This window comes from Mastomys coucha, unplaced genomic scaffold (genome assembly GCF_008632895.1).
Source record: "Mastomys coucha isolate ucsf_1 unplaced genomic scaffold, UCSF_Mcou_1 pScaffold14, whole genome shotgun sequence".
Lineage (NCBI taxonomy): Eukaryota > Metazoa > Chordata > Mammalia > Rodentia > Muridae > Mastomys > Mastomys coucha.
Genome location: NW_022196896.1, coordinates 92,792,093 through 92,814,963, shown reverse-complemented (window position 1 = coordinate 92,814,963; position 22,871 = coordinate 92,792,093). Strand labels below are relative to the sequence as shown.

The 22,871-nt window shown below is 38.8% G+C and overlaps 1 protein-coding gene across 14 annotated transcripts in view; it reads right to left on the bottom strand.

Annotated features, from left to right (window-relative positions):
• The window catches only part of Unc80 (unc-80 homolog, NALCN channel complex subunit), a 191,719-nt gene that overhangs the window by 50,998 nt on the left and 117,850 nt on the right, over window positions 1–22,871 (bottom strand). For 12 of the 14 annotated variants that reach the window (XM_031367798.1, XM_031367789.1, XM_031367800.1 and 9 more), the window contains 11 exons: window positions 20,778–20,885; window positions 19,500–19,638; window positions 15,963–16,144; window positions 15,270–15,401; window positions 13,778–13,964; window positions 13,065–13,196; window positions 8,917–9,060; window positions 4,907–5,007; window positions 3,863–3,949; window positions 2,774–2,957; window positions 1,548–1,642 (listed from right to left, as the gene is read on the bottom strand). In XM_031367798.1, coding sequence (XP_031223658.1) covers window positions 1,548–1,642; window positions 2,774–2,957; window positions 3,863–3,949; window positions 4,907–5,007; window positions 8,917–9,060; window positions 13,065–13,196; window positions 13,778–13,964; window positions 15,270–15,401; window positions 15,963–16,144; window positions 19,500–19,638; window positions 20,778–20,885 — 1,491 coding nt within the window. The remainder of the gene's footprint in view (window positions 1–1,547; window positions 1,643–2,773; window positions 2,958–3,862; window positions 3,950–4,906; window positions 5,008–8,916; window positions 9,061–13,064; window positions 13,197–13,777; window positions 13,965–15,269; window positions 15,402–15,962; window positions 16,145–19,499; window positions 19,639–20,777; window positions 20,886–22,871) is intronic. The other 2 variants (XM_031367795.1, XM_031367787.1) reach the window with 1 other exon arrangement.

Here is a 22,871-nt window from a genome sequence, read left to right as displayed (position 1 = left end):
AATCTCTGCAACTCCTTCCGTGGGTATTTGGTTCCCCCTTTTAAGAAGGAATGAAATGTCCACCTTTAATTCTTAAAGGGACAGGAGAACCTACAGTGCTAAATTTACCTAAAAGGAAAATAGTAAAGACTGGTAATATAAATTATCTACTCTTACACTGTCCCATGGGGTACAGCTTTAATTCTGACCACGTGCTAGTCTGTGAGGGGACAGTGGCACCTACCAGGCATGGGATTAGGGAGAGCGCGCTTCGCTTCGTAACAGCGTCAAGACTACTCCAAGCTATAACGCATCCACTGATTATTGTGAACTATCTGCAGAGACTTTCATGTAGAAAACTTGTATCTTCAAATTGCTATGCTACTACTGCTAAAGGAAACTGGCCAGGGCAGTCCAATGATTTACGTTACACTGGCCGTAGTGAAGCCATGGAGGGAACATACTCTCTGAACCTTGATATCCCCCATTCAGCTCAAGCATGCAAATGAGTGGTGTTAAGAGCTTGCTAGCATCCTAGAACCTTAAATATTCACTGGGGATCTTGACAAAGCCTGAAACAGAAGTCATGGTCCCCACTATGTTTTTCTACTAATATTAGGATTCGGAACTTGATTCCAGTCTTATCTAGTAATTATTACTGAAGACCCGAGCTCCAGATGACTGGAGATTGATATCCTACTTATTACTTTATAGCACAAGCCTTTCAGGCACAAGGAGTGATCAACTATAATTCCTTTGAGGACTGTGTTATCATAACTCTTAGAAAAGGTTTGTGTTTTATGGGATTTCTGTGTGTACAAATGTATGTGTCTATGCATCTGTATGTGTTTCTTGTGGTTTTTGTTTAATTTTTTCTTTTGTTTTGTCCTAGTCTGGTTTGTTTGTTTTAATACTTGTTTGCTTTGTAATAAGAGAGAGAGAAAAAAAAAAAAGGCTATGGATTTGGGTGGGCAGGGTGAGGAGGATCTGGAGGAGTTGCAGGAGAGGAACCATGATCAAAATATATGATGTAAAAATATTTTTATCTTAGATTTCAAATTAAAAGTTCTGTTTTCAATTTTAAATAAAAAAATCTATTTTCAATTAAAGAAAGAAAAAAAAAAAAAAAGAAAGACGATTCTTTCTTTGCCTACCTGATTTTTTCTAAGGTATATATTTCCTGCACATAGATTCCACTTGGTATTATATCAGTTGACAGGATGGATTTACTTTGTGAGGAAAACCATGCTTTAGTTTAGTAAAAAACTAAAACAGTAGCTTCAAATGTTCCTAAAGCAGAGTCTCCAGCTCTTGGGGGAGTTGGGAGTACCATCCAAGGCAGCACTGTGGCTTGAGACAGCATTTGCCCAATTTGGACTGCTTTAATACAGAGTGAAAACATCAGTTACAAGTGTACAATAGTAGAGGAGGCGCTGGAGAGTGAAGAACTGGCTGTGCTCATTTGAATACAGAAAATAACACTTATTTTAATTCCAAAACATGTTTACTGTGGAGCATGGATATGCAAAAAAGTCGTTTCTGTCAAAAACAATACAAAACTTTCCTACCTTCAGCAGGGCTTCAAACTGAGTGTCTTCATGCACGGGCAGCTGAGTTGGGATATCACATTCATTCTGCCCATGAACCACCAAGGTTTTAGTACCTATTCAAAAATACATGTAACCATGAACATAGTCTTTCATGTCAGTTTGCACTTAAGGCATAAAACATTAAAATTAAACTAGTATCAATAGGTTGATTTCCATCGTCGTCGTTATCAACGTTCTTTTCAAGTTAGGTAGTTTGTTCTTGAAACAGGAAATAGGGTCTTATCCAGCTCAGGCTGATATAAAACTAGCTTTGTTGCCAAGCTCTTAAGAATGTGAGTGACTATAGCACTTTTTTGATATTTGAAAAAAAGCCTATTGTTCTTTTGTATATTCTACACAGCATACAAATGCATCATAATCCACGTCACTTGTTGGATGGTTATTACAAACCAGGCCTTTCAAGTAAGCATTTTATATACAGAAATCGATGTGTTTATCACAATTGTGAGTTAGTACTTGCATTTATATATCAGTTACATGGGAAGGAAGCATGAAAGATGGTTTTATTTCTTTTTTCCCACAGCTAATCCAATTCTAAGTCTAATGAAGGGTAGTGTTGATTTTAGCACGGGCTTCTTTGCTGCCGGCACCTGTGTTCTCAGCTCTGCATATAGTCTTTCTCTTTATTTCCATCCACGTTTCATCTTATGTCTGGATACTCTCCTCACGGGGATAAAGCACTAGTAAAACCTTCATCTTGGGGATAAGCCTGCTGTGCTGCGTAAAGAGGAACTAACTGTATCTAGAGAGTTTATGCCATGCATATTCTTTTCTCATTCTCCCTTTTCCTGTTTTATTTTCCTCCCTCTTCCAGCTTTCCATAAAGCCTTGTCTCATTGGGTTTACAAAGGCCCAGGGTCCTTGCCACACAATGTCATTCAAATGACAGTGCCAAAAATTCACTCACAATGGCTTTCAGTTTAATGGGCCCTCTGCTACACACCTAAATAAATCTTTAACCTTGGCTACTCTTCAAGGTCCGACTCACAGGCACTCTGTTCAGATGGCTGCCTTTTCATCTCACAAGCTCTGACTTTTGAAGGGGCTATTATATTTCTTCTGACTCTCCTAAACAAAAATTCTTGAATTCATTCAATGCCAGGGATTGGAACTCTTTATTTTTCTTGTGAAGGAAAAAGCCCCAAGTCTTTTGAAGGAAGATAAACATATGCATATGGATTTACCTGGCATGGAAGCTGTGACCAGCAGCTTCACTTCACATTGCTCCTTCTTCATCGTCTGCTTGAGATCCTTGAAGAAGAGGCCCTCCACATACCCGACCACCTCCCACAGGAAGGTCAGCGTGGCGGAGATGGCGTCCATCCCCCACTCACACGGGGTCCTCACAAAGTACATGATGAGTCCCACCTGAAGCAAAAGGCCGACAAACACAGAGTTGCGTTCCTCCTACATTCTCGTTCCCACTGTCATGACTTTTCTTTTTAAGATGAAATCATCCTAGCATTCATAGTCTCTGCTCGAATGCTTCTGTAACACTTCTAATGACACTCATTAGGAGAAGGGACAACAGGAAAACTAGACCAAGCTGGCTCTCAGGTGGATTGGACACTTATTTTTTTTTCCCCTGGCTAGCCAGCAAATGGACACTGAGAAAGACCCAATTAGCCACAGACAAGATAAAGGGGTTACAAACATTTCTTCTACGTCTAGATTTGTAGTGTGAGCTAAGTTTAGCAGGCTGCTGTAGATGCATATGCATAAGGATATGTCCCTCAGAACAGAAAGGGAGAAAACATCAACAAAGACATCTGTTATCTGCCTGGATTGAGGGACAATCTCAGAGTAGTTAACATGTTCCAGCCCCCAATCTGCATGCATAATCATTTGGAATTTATGGAGAAGGATGTGAAGAAACAGGTAAATCTTGGAGGGGTTGAGTTTATCTGTTGGAGTAACATAAAAGCAGAAAGAGCTGCTATGGTGGAAAACTACACTTACAAGTTCTTTCTAGAGGGCAGCATGCATGTGTGTTTTAAACAGCAAAGCAAGAAAGGGAGATGGGGAGGCTAAAAAGTAACATAAAAAAAGTTGCCTAATGCTGAAAGGAGGACCAAGGCAACAACATTTATTGAGGATCCACCACATGCCAAAGACTGTGCCAGGCAGGGCTTTTCCCACACTGACAGTGGAAACTTCCACTGACCATCCTTTAATTATTCAATTGTTGGGAACTTATTGGAAGGGGATTTTCTTATCTTTTTCTCCATGTTCCTGATTCCTAACAGAAGATCCCATGAGCTGCTGAAACTCACCAAGTAGTTGAACAGGATGTGTGACGTTTGAGCTGGAAAGTCTCCAATGTTTAGGAGAAGTTTGCGCAGCATGTACATTAGCTCATCCTGGGAGAGGAACAAAGCCAGTTAACCGCCATGCTGACAGAGCCTGACTGCTTGAAACTAGAGGGCAATTGTCCTTACCTTTGCCCATTTGTTAATTTCAGCTATGTCCACCACTTTAGCATGGTAGAGGAGAAGTTAACTGATAGTACTTATGATTCTTTACTATTTAAATGAGCGGGGATACCTTTCTTTTATGGATAATGGATAGATGCCACCGAGCAGCAGACGATTTTATTTTAAAATAAAACTTGCACAGTGTCTATAGGTAAAATCCAATGAGAGCTGTGTACTTGGTTGTATTGTGACGGCTGTGCAGGAATGTGGGGACCTAATCTGAGAAACTAATACATACACTAGGTTAATTGACTTTCCAAATTTACTTATCTAGGTCTCAAATCAATGACATAAAAGGAAGCGAAGGAAGATAAATTGAAATATTTGCAGTTAACTTTGCTTCCCAGAAACCCAGAAACCAAACTATAATCACCATAGAGACCCAAGTAAAATCATATTATCACCAGTTTGTTTTCTTAGAGTATAGGAAACTACTTTTATTTGACCCATGACAGGTGGTCTGGTAAATTAGCTTTTTGGCTGATAGAGACCACTAACGTACTGGAATAAGTCCATTAACATTCCAGGCTACCAAACAACTAGAATTCTATAAATGTATCTAACCCTAAAAATATAAAATTGCATTTAGTCTTTCCCTAAAATATTGAAAATATTGAAAATCTTTGGGTTACCAAGCAATGTACCATGCACACGTGGAAAAAATCAATTACTGGAGAAATCTGAATGGAAATAGCAGATTTTCATATTGTTAGTCATTACTTAAAAGACATCTGTTGGCTGCATCCTGGTAGACACTGACAGCACAGGCAGCTCTGTTACGTTCCTTGCTTGCTGTCAGTGGAGTGCACACTCATAACTAACTGAGAAGAAAGAGAAACTCACTTGTCTATTACTGATGGTCAGTTTTTCTAGAAAATGTCGAAGAACTGTTGATGGATCTTCAATTAGACAGTTCCACAAGACTTGCTGGGCCACAGCACTGACTTTAGAAGAGAAAAGAAATGGCCATAAGTCTATGAACAAGAAAAAGTTTCCAAGCAATTTACTAAGCTTTGATGAGTTCTTTTTGCTTTCCAAGGTTTTCTGAAGTTGAAGTTCTTCTATCACATGAGTCTCAGGGATCTAACTGCTGAGTTGCCAGGTAAGTGATACCCAGTGGTCCAATAGGAGCATGGTGGTAATCAGGAAAACCGACCATTTTCTGATCCAGGTCACTCTACAGGATGGTATTGTACTTTGGTCATCAGCCCATGACTAGGGAGAAGATAGGCTCTGCTGGGAACCTACTGGTGTTTTACTAAGTGGTCACTGCTGTCAAACTTCCTTCTCAATGTTTATGTTTATATTCACAAACTTGTGCTGCTCTGAAGCTCCTGATGCTGGGAGAATTGCTTAAGACAGAGACTCGTGATTTGCTTCAAGTCCTGAGAATAAGTGGTTGCAAGGATTCAGCCATTCAGTGGGTGTTCTGTATGAACTACCTCCCACCCAAGCCTCAGGAACCATTGTGAAAGAGTGGGTAGAAAACACATTAGGAACCAGCAGATAGAGAGAATTACTATAAAATGCTTTCTTCTGAATAGGTCCATAGTGGGTACAGAATCAAATCACAGCTGATGCTGTTGCCTGCACAAGACTAAGGCATCAGAACTCCAGTATGGGTGGGAGAGGGACTCCTGAGTCCACACTTTTAGCTCCGGAGCTATTGGCATTTGATCGCTGCCGGGGGTGGGGGGGGATAGTCTTCTCTGGGCATGTGGCTATTAGCAAGTTGCTCAGTCTTAGAGGATAGCCCTACACCATTTGTACATGGTCATCAATAAGTAGATGAAAAGGACTATTAAAAATGATAACAATAAAAAGAGAAAACATCGGGGCTAGGGGAGTTAAGAGAACTGGTTCTGTTCAAGAGGACTTGAGTTCCATTCCCAGCACGCACACAGTGGGTCACAACTATAACTCCAGTTCTAAGATATCTTATGCTCTCTCTTGGTCTCTCAAGGCACCAGACACAAATGTGGTACATAAAAAATAAAGTAAAAACTAAACAGGAAAAAAAAAAAAAAGAAAGAAAACATCAAGTCCTGGAAGGGTTCATGGGTCCCAGAGTGAGTTTCAGAGAGGTAGAGAGAAGGGTACATAAGATAAAAATTGTGTACATGTATGAGAATTTCAGAGAATTAATGACAGTATTGTTTTTTTAAAGAGTGAAATGCAATGAAGCTCACGTGCTTCTGAGAGGAGAACAAAAATGTCTTCTGAACACATTTTTGTATTACAAAGTGAAAAGTTGGCTTTTTTTTTTATTGAATATTTTCCTATGTAAGGAAAAGAAAACAGGAGTGGTGGGTCTTTAGATATTAGCATTACTCTGCAAGCACTGACTTTGGAAGGGGATGTAGTTGTCCTTGTGCTGGAGACCAACCTAACGCTGGCAATGTACTTTTTTTTTTTTAAATTAAAGCTAACATCCGTCACTTTACGTATAAATTCTGCTTTAAATTTTACTTGTTATTTAAACAATTTTCAGATTTATTTTATTATATCTATATAAATGTTTTGCCTGCATGTATGTGTGTGCACCACATATGTGCCTGGTGCTAGTAAAGGTTATACCAGAGGAGGGCGTTGGATTCCTCGAAACTAGTTACAGATGGTTGTGATCCACCATGTGAGTTCTGGGAGTCAACCCAGGGCTCTTAACTGCTGAGTTATCTCTCCCACCCCTTTAAAAATTCTTAAGCAATTATTTAGGTTTTAAACTATGCTTTGGCTTAACATTCAAGTGAGCTAAAAGTGAACTTTTATTATCCAAATATTTTAAATAGTATCCATTTCAGCAAGATAAAGTAGTTGAGTTGGCAGTAATTAGGTTCCTGGGAATAAATACATAATCCTATTCAGAATGGGTTCCCTCATTATGACACAGGTCAGGCTAGGCTTCCCTGGATCCCTGGGGGTAGGAAGCAGAGGAGTGGAGGTCAACAGCACATGCTTTTCAGTTTGAGCAGTGGTCACAGTTCTGCTGGCTTCTAAGCTTAGAGTTCAGAATGCAGCACAAATTTATCATTCAGCCTATATTTTGAATAAATAATAACAATTTTTGTTCCAGAAATTAACAATCCAATTAAAATGAAGAGCTATACAAGTAAATACTATGAATAAGAAATTATAAATGTAAGCTTTTGTTTTCAAGTATATTTCCAGATAATTAAAATGTGTGTGTATGTGTATACACATGCACGCACATGTGCAAGTGTGCATATATGTGTGTGTGCATGCATGTGTGTGTGTACATGTATAGATGTTGTGCTCACATAGACAAGGCAAAGCTTCTATCACTGAGCTCTACACACGATCCAGAGATGGGGTGTCCAGGTTGAAACTAATTACAGAGATATCCTTATAAGACTTAAAAAGAAATCTCACTGCTTGAGTAAGGCAATGTGATGTGTAAAGGTAGAAATAGAGAAAAGAATTGAAGAGAAAAATGAAAACTGTTAGGTTCATCAATATAGAAAGAGATACTAACTCTTTAGGGGTCTGTTTTCCAAAATTATACAAATCACACATGTATACACATATATTTCAAAGTAGCATATATGAGCTAATGTTTTTTAACTCTACATAGCATTACGCAGAACACTAAGGTAATTTTCTTAACTATGATTTCCAAAGCATCAAGAATGCTATCATACAGAGGCACCAAGACTAATTGTTCTCCAGTGCTTAGGCATCCAAATTATTTTCAAATATTCATTATCACGTGTGATATATAATGTACAATGTCATTTACAAATGTTTATATTAATAAACCGGCTCCATGCCAAAAGGATTTATAGTTTTCAGCCTTTTTATTCACATTGTGAAACAATACTTGTCCCAAACTCATGCTTTGTCAGGGAGGTGACAGCATGACAGAATTCTCATTTCTTCACTGACCGTGGCTAGTTTAATTTGAAATAGGTTTTGCAGTTTTGTAAGCAGAGTGTAAGGCACTATTGTTTTATGTAAGAGTGTTGTGTCTGCTATCAGCCCAGAGACTACTTAGGTATTTTGCTCATTTTGGGGGTGGAGTTAAAAATATATAATTGAGTTTTAATATTAAAACTCTTGTGCTCTCTCTGGCAGTACACATACTAATAACTGAATTTTAGCCATAGCTGAGTCTGGTCGCATAGGCCTGTAATCCAAGCTACTTGTGGAGGGGGTGCTGAGACAGGAGGATTGCAAGTTCAAGGCAAGCCTTAGCTATAGGTGAGTTTAAAGTAAGCCTGGGAAGCTTCATGAGATTTGATCTAAAAAAAAATTTAAGTAAGAAGAAGATTGGAGATAGAGCTCAGTGGATGAACTCTTGGTTTTTATGTACAGATCTTGGGTCCAGTCCTAGTTAAGCATAAAAAAAGGAAGAAAGGAAAGAAAGAAGGAAGGAAGGAAGAAAGAAAGAAAGACAAAAAGAGTATTAACCTTTTGTCCATAGTAAATATACCATTTTATTCCTAGCTTATCATTTCTCCTTTCCGGTATGTCTGGGAAGTTAATCAAGCAGGAATGAAGGCCTTACTTAGTGCTAGTGGATTAATAGTTACGATTTCCGAGCTGGGCAAAATTACTATTGACCTCTTGATAGTCAAGTAAGTACTGTTATATTTTCTGATAATTAAAAAATTTGTAGACTTAGTTACTGATTTTAATAAAATTTCTTGCTAAAGGTAATTAAAGGAGTGAGGGAAGGAGACAGAGAAAGTGATAGCATTAGTATGCTGTGTGCGTATAGTATGTACGTAGAACAACCCAGCATTTGGTCCGCAGAATGTATGTTCAAGAGAAAACTCTGCTTTCCATCAGACAAGCAGCGTAAGAATGGAACGGTTTGACTGGCCAGATGATACCTGCCACGCCATCTTCCCGCACCTCGCCATCCTCCATTAAATGAACAATGGGAAGAACTGCTGCACAGATGCATGCTGGGAATACTGCTTGCGGAGGCTGAGGCACATGGTGGTTTGGTGTGTGCTCAGTGGCGTGTTCCTCATCTGGAGGGAGAGAAAAATTCTAATGCAATCACAATTTGCAGTTCAAATCCTATTTGGCAATACAGTCTATAATCGTGCTAAAATAAAAATAAATGTGACTTTATAGAGAGTGCTTTCCCCATTATAAAACAATGAAGTCAACCATCTTCCCAAGTGGTGTCATTAGCCTTATGTTGTAGTGAAAGAGATGAACAGACATGTTGAGATAGGAAATACGTTCTTAATATGAAATTTGAGAAAATAAAAATTTAAGCGAAGCCTAAGGCATTTTTCATAGATGCCACATGTCACAAACATGTGTGAGAGATTTATAAGCATGAATATTGAGTAACAGAAAGCATGTGAATTTAGGGTAAAAATGATGTAACCTAGTCACATTATTATCCTTATCTGATAAATACAATAAATACTATAATTGAAAGGGCAGTACAAGAAATACAAGTCCAGAATGATACTAAAGTTATCTAACAGTATATTAACATGAAAATAAACTCACTTTTATTATCGATACAAAATGAACATTTTTATAAAATATTAAGGACTTTGAGTCTCCTATCCTAACTTCCGTAGCTATTTGAGAATTTAGATGGGTCCTGTGAAGGCCTGGAAGGTAAAGGCTTTATTCAGTTCTTGTCGATCCTACCATCTTATCAAATGCATATGGGATATTGAAAATGTTAGACGGGTGAGTAGATAGACAATAAATATCTTTATCCACTTTCGATAAAAATGTATGAGGTGCTCAAAGAAACAAGAAAATACTATTCATATTCAGGAACAAAGACACACAATAGAAACACTCCCTGGGATGCTTAGATGTGATGGTGCATGCTAGGCTACAGTTTTAAAGTAGCTATTTTGAATACACTGCACTTTCATACATTTTATATAAATGTAAAAGTGAATATAATAGAAAATAAATGTTACAAACTGTGTCTCATGTGACATTTTTTGGTCATTTATTATGGCAGATGTAGACCTTAGTTTATTTAAATTGTATTAAGTGAAAATGTATTAAAATTTCCAAACAAAATGCAGAATTCATGGAATGGATAAAAAACATGAACATACAAATTTAACTCAAACCCAATCTATGGATAAGAATCATAACATTGCCTGATATGGGAAGGCTCCCAGGAGTCAGTGCAGATGACCTTAGCCAAGATGCCTAACAGTGGTGACATGGAACCTGAAGAGGCCACCACCTGTAGCCAGGCAAGATGCCCCAGTGAAGGGATAAGGACACCAACCTACGCATAAAACTTACGATGCAAAATTTGCCCTGTCTAAAAGAAATACAGGGACAAAGATGGACCAGAGACCAAAGGAATGGCCAATAAATAACCAGCCCAACTTGAAACCCATCCCATGGGCAAGCATCAATCCCTGACATTATTAATAACTCTTTTATGCTTGCAGATAGGAGCCTAGCATAACTGTCTTCTGAAAGACTCTATCCAGCAGTCGACTGAAACAGATGAAGATACACCTAGCTGAATATGGGATGGAGGCTGGGACTCTTATGAAAGAATTCGGGGGGAGGATTGAAGGCCCTGAAGGGGATAGGAATTCCACTGGAAGACCAACAGAGTGAATTAACCCAGACCTCTGAGAGCTCTCGGAGACTGAGCCACTAGCCAAAGAAAAAGGGCTGGAATGAGGCCCCCAGCACATATGTAGCAGGCATGCCTTTCAGTCTTCAAATGGGTTCTCCAACAACTGCAGCAGAGGCTCTCCTTGAGGCTGTAGCCTGATTGTGGAATCAATTCCTCAACAGGACTGCCTTGTCTGGCCTTAGTGGGAGAGGATGGGCCTAACCCTGCAGAGACTTGATGTTCCAGGGTTGGGGAATACCCAGAGAGGTCCCCCGCTCTCAGAGGAGATGATGAGAGGAAGTGAGAGGAGAGTCTCTGTGAGGGAGAGGACCAGAAGAGGGGATAGCATTTGGGATGCAAATAAATAAAAATAAATTTAAAAAGGAAGAAAAGAATCATAACATTGTTTTAAAATACAAAAATAAATCATGTGAATAGAAGTGAAAAGAGAGTTGAATTGGTGAACTTCATACTAGATAATGTACGTTTTAAGAAAAAACCTTTTACTACAGGTAGAGAATGATATATTTTCATAAAGACTCAGCTTATCAGGAAGCTTAATTACAAGCAAGTACTCATCCAATAACACAACTGGAGAAAGAAACGATTTTACAGTAATCACTAGAGATGCTACTATTTTTTATAAGAGAGCAGCTGGACAGACTTCACAAGGAAATCAAAGACTTACACATCATTGCAAAACACACAGACTCAAAATATCGGTATAAAGAAACACTGCTACCCAGCACAGAGCAGAGTGTAAAGGCTAGTTTAAAGGGCTCACTCACACTAGGTTTGCTGTCTCATTCCACTGTGATGAAATCAGATGTCAGTAACAGTAGGAAATTTGGAGAATTCACAAATATGTGGTAATTACATTGATTCTAAATAGCCAGTCAATCAAATGATAATTCACAAAGGACACTAAAAGGACTTTGAAATATATGAAAGTGAAAACGTCATATATCTATTTTTGGCAATCAGCAAGAACAGTGTTTAAATGGCAATTTATATCTGTGTGTATACTCAGCTGTGTATGTTCTCTGATTCTGAAATTAGATGATGACATCACAAGAAATGAAAACTGTGGACACATATCCCTTCTGAACATAGAAGTGAAAATCCTCAACAGAGTTCTGTCTAATGAGATTTAGAACCATGTAAAAGAAAGACTGCACACTATGAACAAGATGTTTGGAATGCAATGTGAGCATGGTATAACATATAAAAAAAGTAGTACAGAACACCATGCCAATTAAGTGAAGAGTAAAAAGCATTTGAGAATTTTAATTGATATATAAAGACCATTTGACAAACATAAGACAATTTCATGACTAAAATACCAAATCCCCAAGATTCAAAAGGTGTCATCTTTTGACTTGATAAAGACCATTTCCTAAATATTTATGGCTAACATCATAATTGATGGTAAAAGACTAAGTGTTTCCCATTTAAGACTGATAGAAAGACAGTATGTTGTCACTGTTCATAGTAACATTGCCCTTAAAATTAAGCAGGGCTAATTAGCTAATAACAAGAAATGGAAGGAAACTGCATTAAAAAAAAAGAATTGAAGAATATGTGTTTGCAAATGGCATGATTTTATAGATAGAATATCCTAAGGAACATACACATAATGTCACTAGAAATAACATACCATCTCATCAAGTTTTCAGATCATAAAATATATAGAAAAAATCAATATTTATTTCTACATATTAGTAATAAAGAACCTTGTAAGTGAAATTATAAGAACAAGTTTGTATAAGCTGGCAACAACAAAAAATATAATGGAAATAAATTCAACAAAGGAATGTAAGATTTGTAGGCTGAAAAATCACACACATTATAATAGTATGACTGGACAGAGAACCCATATTCATGGGTAAGAAGACTTAACATGTCCCATATTAATTAAGACATGCTTTTTTGAATATTGATGAAACCACTGTAAAATTCATCCAGGAATGCCAAGAGATCAGGAGTAACTAAAATAATCTTAAAGGAGAAGAACAAAGTGAGAGAGGACCTTCACTTTCCAATATAAAAATTAGGTAGAAAGCTGAAGCCAAGACTGCCTGGGATTGGGATCAGCATAGAAGCTGCTACAGATCAGTATGCTAGAATTATGAGAACAAAGATAGACCATTTCACTCATACTTGAATGATTTTTGAAAATAGTGACAAGAAAATTTAAGGGAGGATGTAATTAGTAACTAACAAGTAGACATCTAGATATGCCTGAGCAAAACGATAAAGTTGGATGCTAATACTATACCAAAAACCTTGAACTCAAAAATTGCTCACATAACTAAATATAGACTGTAAGCTATAAAGCACTTCTGCTATTAGAATGTTTTAGAACAAATTAGCCAACAAGAAGAACAGCACATTGGCAATGGGACACACCTTCAGCACTGACTGCTGAACGTACGGACCAGACTGACCCTCTGCGGAAGGAATAATTCCTGTGCGAGGTACTGGAGGTACAGGATGGACTCACAGACAGCCGTCGGGATGTCAGATTGGCGACTTCTTCTACTGGCAAACAGAACAGGGAATGTAAATTTTGGTTTGTTAACCCGAATCGATCATCACCATAAAATAAACTTGTGCTTATATCAAGTACTGCTACTTGTAGGCCATAATGTTTAAGCAACTTACTGCACACTTGGAAAACGAAACAAAGACCTTCTAGGGAAACCAAAATTTCTATCTAGAACTTCCCACAAAACCAGAACAGAGAATCAAGGAATTTACAATGATTCACAGATCCAGTTTTGGTAATCAACACAAAGATGTCTACGCCTATGAAGGTTAAAAGCAATGAATGGACTATCTCCTTTTAAATTAGAGTCAGTGCTCTTGCTGTCTTGTACATTGTGAATTCAGCTTTCCTGAACCACAATCAATGCTTGCTTTGTGACCAGACTGATTTGTTCAAGGTTACCACCACTCTCTAGATACAGGACAATTCTAAACTTTAGAAAACAGCACCTCTTCTCCTTCTAAGGGAGTGATAGGGGAGAGGATGTCACATGGAATCATCCTTGTTTATCTGAATGTAAGTCCTCTCCCTGTGACATAGTCCCCCATGAAGTCTACATTAGCCATGAAGGCACCTTCTTCCTCAGGCTCTGAGTTGGGTGTGCACGTGGGCTCATAGCAAGCCTCTTGGGTGATAGGGATGGCGGTGATGAGGCTCGCCTCACGACCCAGGCGTTTCTTCTCTTCCTCCTGCTGCAAGTTCTTTAAGATGTGCTCTGCCCTCTGATGGGAGCGGGACACTGCCCGGGCAGAGAAGGATTTCTGTGGAGACATAAGAGCAGTGCATGGTCAAGCTTCTTGCAGGATTAAGGGCACAAAGAGTGACCCAAAAGGGGTCACTTAAAGGTGGGAGTTTTCTCTCAGGCAATATTAGGTCACCCATGACCCAATTCATGAATATATATTAAAATTTTTATTAAATTTCTACAGTTGATGACTTTTTCCCCCTACACTTTAATGTAAGTCCTCAAGACTTAACTTCTGGACTGTAACTTCTGGACACAACAATATTTTACATGTACAGATGACATCAATTCACTGTTTCAACATGAAGAACAACTTTTGTTAAACAGACTTTAAATGAGATATGCTTATCCTACAATGTTAATGAAATAGAAAGACGGAACTTACAAGGGAAAAAGAGAGAACTTCAAATAAGTTCTAGACTTTACCTCATTTTATCGATCAACTATTTAGCACAAGATAAAGAGGGTTTATCAATTAGTACAGCATCCCACTGGGAGTACTTAGTAGGGGAATGTTATTGGATGGAAAGTAGGACATTAGAAAGTGTTACTTAGGCTGAATGTAGAATATGAAATGAAAAATATTAAAACCAATCGACATTCCACAGACAAAAGATAAAGAAAGAAGATGCATGCCAAGCAGTGGCTACACCATTTATGCCTTCCTCAATCATGGTGCTTATGCTTCAATTTTTTTTTTTTTAGGTAATAAAACCATTATTCTTAAATTAGAGGTGTGTTATTAAATAGATGATAATGGTGTAGCTTTGATGGATCACCTGTTTCAAAAGGCACACATTATGTTTTTCCTGTAAATAAACTTAGCTGTATCTGAGCTATGTTACATGTAGCAGGGATACATACAAGCAGTGTAACATCCAAGGTCTTAAGTAATGGTAGCAATGGTGATGGTGGTGATAACAAGAGGATGAGAAAATAAGTAAGAAACAGAAGTTGCTGCCTTCATTTCTTACTCCTGCCGGACCCATGTATTTAACCAATGGGAAGCTCACACACTGCAGTTAAATTAATATAACAGGACCCGTGTATTTAACCACTGGGCAGCTCACACACTGCAGTTAAATTAATATAACAGCAAACAGCGGGGAAAATGTTCCCTTTGCCAGCGAACAAATGCCTGTTTGTCTGATGTTTTGATAAGAAAACAGACATAGCTTGATGGAAGTTAGTTTCTCATATTCCCCAAACATTGGGTCACTGTGGCTTTCTGTGTTATCAGTCTCATGACAAGAATGGCCAGATGGTTCTCACGCATCCCAAGCAAGGTGAAGATATGGAAAACAAAGGGCCTGTTACTCACAGACTGGTCTTCGTTAATGGGGTCCTGGACACTCCCGCTGCACTGAGGGACCCACGGAGGGTCAAACATGGGGACAGATGGCATTCCAAGTACTGGTGAGGGCAGGGTGAAGTTTATGCTGGGAGGCGGGATCTGTTAGTAGACACAGAAAAGTGAGGTGAGTAGGATGGAGTAGGAGCTGGAGTGAGTCCCAGGTAGAATTAGACAGTTTGCCTTAGTAGGTGTCAGGGCCAGAGTGGCTCCCTACAGGAGTAAGAGGAAAAGTCTGGGTTCTAAGACTTCTGTGTTACAGGACAATCCTCTTTGGGCCTCAGTTAGCTCATCAGTAAACTGATGTGTTTTAACAAAATGATCCTGAGCTGTGCTGATTACTCTACTTTAACCTAGACATTTGTATGTGTGTAGACAACCAGATGCCTTGGTTGGCTATAATCCAAACTTAGCTGGTGACCCCCGAGGATGGCTATGAGATATTTAAGGCTGCTACCAACTTGATTTTCTTGTTCTATAGTCTAGAATATTTCAATTTTTTTTAGCTAAATATAATTTACTTTTATATGAGTTAACTTTACTGATAAAATCAGAGGGAAGAAGAATTCTTTGGCTGTGCACTGTGGGGCTGTGTTTTATGGATTTAAACAAGCCCTGGGTTGATTATGCTGATGTAATTCCCATGTAGATAGCATCTCTCACCTTAAAAATCTGCTGTGCTCCCTCCTCCATCCTGGGCCAGACCTGATAGCGAAACCTCCAGAGTGTGTGGAACTTGAGGACGGCATTCAGCCTCTGAACGGTCTCTGCATGATGGAACTCAGACATCAACATGTCCGACACAGCATCAGGGACCTTCACAGCACACAACAGGAACATGGCGGCTAGAAAGAGCCAAGAATTAATTCATCAGCTGCACAACTTAAGATGTTGTGTTGTTTCTGGGATTGTGGGGATATGGACCTTCTATCTCCTTTCAGCCAATCTGGAGGTGAAGGAGGTTGGCCACCAATAGTGGCCAAAGCTAACAATAGTCCAGACAATAGACACTAACCAGCAAATGATGTTGACCGTGACATCTATTAGATAGTGCCAAAGCAGAAACAGCATGACATTTCAGCAGAATACTTGTTCTAAGAAAAACTTCCTTTGGCTCATGACAGAGCCAGAGAAAGCAACCAAAAAACTTACATAGTGAAATGCGCTGTTTAGGAAATGGCTAGACTCTTCACTAGTGATCAGAGAATGGGACCGAAAGACAGTCATTAAATCAACCTCAGCTCTAGGAGGTATATGAAAAGCAAAGTCCATGATGTAGATTCTCTTTAGAACATCTACTCTTCCCAGAGATTAAGAAGCAAAAGTAGTGTCATGAATCAGAAGACTTAAAATCTTAAATTTTGGAAAAAGCTAAATATTAATAAGAGAAATCTGGGTGATGGTTTGTTGCAGGAAATATTTAAAATGAAACTACCCCACAAACTGTCTTGGCCCACCAGCACCAGCCGGCCACATCACTATGTCCCTATGGGCTCTTGCTATTTTCTCCCAGCTAGCAAGATCGTCTCGCTTACATACGATGCTCTACACCCCTACAATCACTATCTAGTGCCTAGTACCCGGTAAAAGCATGACTCTTAAGACTTAATTATCCAATCAGGTTTATATATCAATAAGGTCACAATTTACAAGATGCCAACATAGTAATTTCAGAGCCAAATGATAAAGACAATGCTTTAACCCAATTATTCTAACCTTGTAAGATCCTTAGCTACCATATGGGGTCTGGATCGTCACCTGCTTCCATGATGATGATTCTCAGCTATCTTCCTGCTCTCTGCCTTTTTCCCTCCTCAACTTCTAGCTCCACCTCTCTATTCCTGTCCAATCACATGCCTGTCATTGCCCTAATGTGGTTAAAAATGCAGCAACAGTGGTTAAGTTACAGGGCTTATGAATGATGAGAAATGAAATATCCCCAAAGCTCAGATAGAAGGGCCAGTGGCAGGCAGACAGACGCAATATATACTCTCCCTCTTCCCTAGAGACTCAAACTGTGCTCAGTCGTGCCAACAGAACTGAGGTTGAGTCCTGGCTCTGACACATAATTGCTACATGATCTGGGACAAGCCTCTTAATCATGTATCTACCATTTCTTCCCTTGAAGATGTCTGGGAGGGATGATGATGAGTACATGATAATCCCTGACTCAATATTTGCTCTTCCAGTAAGGTAAAATGATGTGCAGAAAAGCACTCTGTGTCTGGTTGTGAATCTGAGCCTTTCAGGGGGCTGCCTGAGCATCTTTCCATCCTGGAAAGTGCTTTGTGAAGTAGGAAGTGCACTGCACTGCAGAAGTGCATTTTATTTTTCTCTAGCAATGTGATATAAAGCAAGGCTATCTACTGTGCACATTCTTAAGGTTTGGGTTTGATTTTATGGTTCTCTGAGTGGGACAAATGTTCACAAGTTCCTTCAAATCTCGCTTGAGTTTACTTATTTATAATATGAGCTACTTGTGTCAGGCATAAGGGCACACACTCATTATCCTAAAATGATGTGGAGGTTGAAGGTCAGCCTGAACTTCACAGTGAGATGCTGCCTCAAAAACAACAGCAATTGATAAAACCCCTACCAAACCAAAACCAATTAAATTTTATTAATAAAATATGACATAACTCTACAATAAATGCTAGTTACTGTGATCATTAGCTTTTGTCAAACCTTTTTAGCTTACTGGCTATATAAAATCCATTCTTCATTTTTAAATGTATTTTACCCTGCCTCAAATTTTAAACATCACATTTATATTTGACATTGTTGAAGAGTTCTATTTTATTCTCCTCACCAAAATTGTTTTCTTGTAACAGTCATAAGCTGCCAGCAAACCCAATAATGTGCATGTGTTATGTTTGTATATGTGTGTGTGCATTTGAGTGTATATATTATTATTGTTTTTAACAGCAATTCTTTCCTCTTAGTACCTGCCTAAAAATATCTGAAAAGAATTATATTCCTTTGCTTTTATGGCTCCAGAAGTTTAGAGCTCTGTTTTTCTCACCATTTTGGGGGAGGAGTAAGGGGTTCTGTTCTTTATTTCTCTAAGGCCTGTGAATGCAGAGAAAGCTAATGTTTCTAATCCATCTCTATACTCCTTCATTCTATATTCCTGTTCTATATTCCTGTCTCCTCAAGAGATCCCTGGCAGCCACTGTTTCAGCTGGTACATGCATCAGTATACCTGTGTCTTATGAGTACTATAAATGCCACCAGATCCTGGTCACCTAAGATACATCAATACTTTAATTTCTTTATTTACAGGCTAGAGATGAACCTAGAACTATGTACACACTAAGCAAGTGCTCAGCCAATGAATCCTTGAGGTTCTGTTTTGTCAGGGTCTCATATATCTCAGGCTAGAATGGAGCACAAGTATCTATCCCAGACTTTCCTCAAAACCAGGATCCCCCTGCCTCTACCTCCTGGATATTGGAATTATAGGTCTACATCACCACAAAAGTTATAGGTTCTAAATCAATTGATGTCATATTAAGTTGGACAACAGTTTTACAGAACTTGTTGGCTTAACGAGCAATTGTCTACAGTAATGTTGGAAAGTCCATACCTGAGTCTATAAGCAAGCATAGCCCCCTTGTGACTTGTTAAACTCATAGTTTCATGCTTTCTAAGCACACCAAATGTTTTTTCACATTCATGTCATCTTGCTTAGACTATTATCTCTAGGATTATTATGTCTGTATACATTTTATTTATTTGCTTTTTTTTTTTTTTTTGAGTCAGGGTCCCATGTAGCTCTGGCAAACCTTGAAATCACTATGTAGCCAGGGATAACTTTGTTTTTCTATTCTTCTTGCCTTCCTGTTCAGAGTAGAGGTAGTCCAAGCTTGTGCCATCTTGCCCGCTTTCTGTGGTACTAAGGACCCAGCCCAGGGAATTGTGCATAATAGTTAAGCATCCTACCAGCTGAAGTATACAAACCCCAAAGTATTCTGTTATAGTCATAGAGCACTAATACCCTGAGAGAGATCTGATGATCTTGTATAAATACACAGTACAGTTGGAAGGAAGCTCTGAAAACATTCCTCAGATGCACACATCTATCTAGAGGTCTAGAAACCTCCATCATCCTGACATAACATTGAAGGTGCCCTTTTCTCTGACTCAACATTGAAGTCACTAAGGGCCACAGGCACCAGGTTCCAGGTAGAGTGTCTTTACCTGCTGCCCCAGCCATGTGCTCATCCATACTGAGCAACAGTTCCCAGGCAGCCGGCTGGATGTCTCCATACATCTCCTCTGTCAGAATTGGAGCTGCTTTGATGAGCAGAGACAAGGGAGCAGGTGACAAGCTCATCACCTGGGGGAGAGATGCAAATCAGCTTTCAACATCTTTTAAGACAACAGTTATCTCTTGAAACTCAAGAACCACCTCACTTTTTTTGATTACCCTGGGAGACCTTAAAATAGTTCTTCAAACGGGAATGGATTTAGGTGACAAGGCGTGTTGTAGACCTTATACTTCATTAGTTGATGCAACTCAGAAAGAAATATTGATCTTGTAATATTTTCATCACAAAAACAATTTTAAAATTACTCAAAAAATTAACCATGGGGTATGGTTAATTTTTTTTCTCTACAGAAAACAGTCAACAATCATGGATCCATCCTCAAAGTTCTGGTAGATTTTTAAAATTTTCTTTCTTTTATTTTCTCTGTGGTAGCAGATTTTCACTGAAAACCACATGGGGTCTGTAATTTGTAGAGGACTACATTTATAAAGTTAATTTCTGAAGGCAGCACGAACTTGGATGACATTTCCCTTTGAAATAATACAATTACACATTGTGGCTAAGGGCCCAGATCCACTCGCAAAGTTCTACTTAATTCATTATTTCTGTTAGTTTGGGTTATACACAAAAGTAATAGATTAGTCACTACTGTAAACATCCTAGAAAAAACATGAAAAACCCTTTGTTCCCAGAAGGGAAAAGGGATGATTTCAAGCTTAGTTTGCAGGAACAGTAGAAGAGTGTGCCAATAACTGGATTAGTGGGCCGATGTAGTATTTTATTTAATCCATACAATAATCTTTTGAGATAGGTATATTCCTATAATCTTTGTTCCATAGATGAGACAACAAAGAAGAAGGGAAATGAAAGTCCTCGTCCAAGTCTCAGAGTCAGAGAAGTAGACTCAGCTTGTGAACCTAGACAGTCTAATTTAGGGTAGCCATTGCATGCTAGTGGGAAATTAGCTTCACTGGAGACAAGAGAGTGGGCAAGGTACAGTCCACCCAAACTTCTAGGCCTCATTCTGTGGCAACTGGCCGCCCAGAAAGAAGGATTTTGCTTCCCTTGCACACAGTTAAGGGGGGTGAGCATTCATGACAACACAGTGTCAGCTTCCATTTTGTCTCACCAGCCCTCATGAGCAGGGTGTACAGGGGCTCTTTTCCTGTCAGTGCCCAATGCATGTTTCTGATCTGCAAGATAATACCTGAAGCCTGATGTACTTCAGCATTCCGGAGTCCTTTTTCCCTTCCAAGTTGACATCCGAAACTCTCTTCTTCAGGGAAGGCGTCCTCAGGCATGACTTATCTGAGCACTAAGAGAAAGTGAAGTGTGTATTGAAGGTACTGTCACAAACCCACAGTGCTTTATGTCTCCCCTCCTGCATCTCTCCATGGTACTATTTTCTAACTGAAAATATAATTTTAAGTATTTTTTAAAAAACAGGCCCAAACTTTTTGAAAAGCATTGGTTTTATTGAGAAAAGGGGAATTAGATATGATTACTAAGAAGTGTCTTTTTTACCTTTAAAGAAAAGGGGACATAGAGGTGGACTAATCTGACCAAGTTGCAGAGCTAGTTAGTTATCGAACATGGGGACAATAAAGATTTCTGATTTTCATTTCAAGTTTGATTATCTTGTGTCAAGGTGTAAAAACAAAACTAATTTAACTAAATGTTAATGTAGATAAAACACACTGTATTCTAAGGTGCACACTGAGGCGTGTGGTCAGGGAAGAAAGGAAGTCTTCCAAGTGTTAAGATGGAAGGGGCAAGCAGGGCTAAAGGGGAGGGGAGGGGGAAGTTGAGAGGAGCCATCACAACAATATAAATTGTACAGGTAAAGTGGTTTCTTGAAAAAAAAAAAAAACTATAGAAAACAACAGCTCTCCTGTCAAACTATGCCTTCAATATGGCTCCAGAACAGGCTGTTTTATTTACACAAACAAAGACGAGACAATGCCTTCATCTTATTCCCAAGGTGGCAAAGCCTGGAAGGGTTGGCATGATTTGGAGAAGAACTGGTCATTCTTTATTTATTAATGCCTACTTGTGATTCCTTCCTGTTTTTCTGCATTCCAGCAGGCTCACATGGAATAAAGCTCATTTGTTTCACCAGGGTCATGCCAATGAAATACTTTCTTCCTCTATGCCAAAAGAAAATCTAAATGTCTTAAGAATTTTTGGCAGAGCTTCACAGTGTAAGATGGAGACACTTTGAAGGAAAAAGCGAATCTACAAGTATGCCCATGACCCAAGAAACTCTCTTGAAATTCTGACAAAAAGAAAAAAGAAAAAAGAAATACAAGACAATGAATGCATCTGTTCTAGGGCTGATATGGGACCATCTTTTAAAATGAACCTACATTTAGAAAAAGGAGATCAGAGCTCTAGCAGTGTTTTTGAAAGAAAAAGAATAAAAACTGTGGTAGTACATTCTTGGGAACATAAAACACTTGGGAAATATGCTGTATAAACAGTGTGTGTGTGTGTGTGTGTGTGTGTGTGTGTGTGTGTGTGTGTGTATAATGAAAACCTTTAAAAATCATTTCTAGCAATAGCTTCCCACAGAGATAGAGCGGTGTGTCTTCTGAAAAGACTTGTGGTATTTAAAAATGCCTATCTGTGTCCTTTGTTTTTTTAACTCAGCAAATAATACACAAGCATATCAGAGTATCTGGAAAAGACAGAAACTATGAAGAAAGCAGAAAATGCCCATATTCCCAATTTAAAAACAGTAATTACTGGGTTCTGTTTAGTCTTCTTCCCTTGATGCATCTTAGCACACAATTGCAAACAATCACTTCACTGTGATTTTTATGCTAAGTATTTTCTGGGGGTGCTGGGTCATGATTTTACAAGTGTATCCATTTGTCCTCTGGCTAGCTATTGTATCCTTTCATGATCACCTACAAATAATTCTTCTCCATTAAATTATGGGACACAAGAGTATCCAGTTTAAGGACAGAAATGCTGAGGGCTTACATTAAAGCCAATATGCTAGAAGCCACAGAGTTGAGTTCCCTTCTGTCTGCTAGCTTCCCAGAAGAAGAGCACATGCTTGCACTTGTTCTGAGAAAGCATGGTGGGTTCCGTGACACCTAGGGTATGCCTTTCCATCAGGGCCCCATGCTGGTCACAGATTTGGATGACTTAATTAGAGTCAGGCAGTAGATACCAGAGGCAGAAACATGTATAAAAGAGACTTGGTGTATTTTGGGAGAGTCCAGTAGTACCTATCTGGTGTGACTCTTGACTCAGACAGAACTACACTGAAAGTCTTTTTGTTTTATTTTTTGTT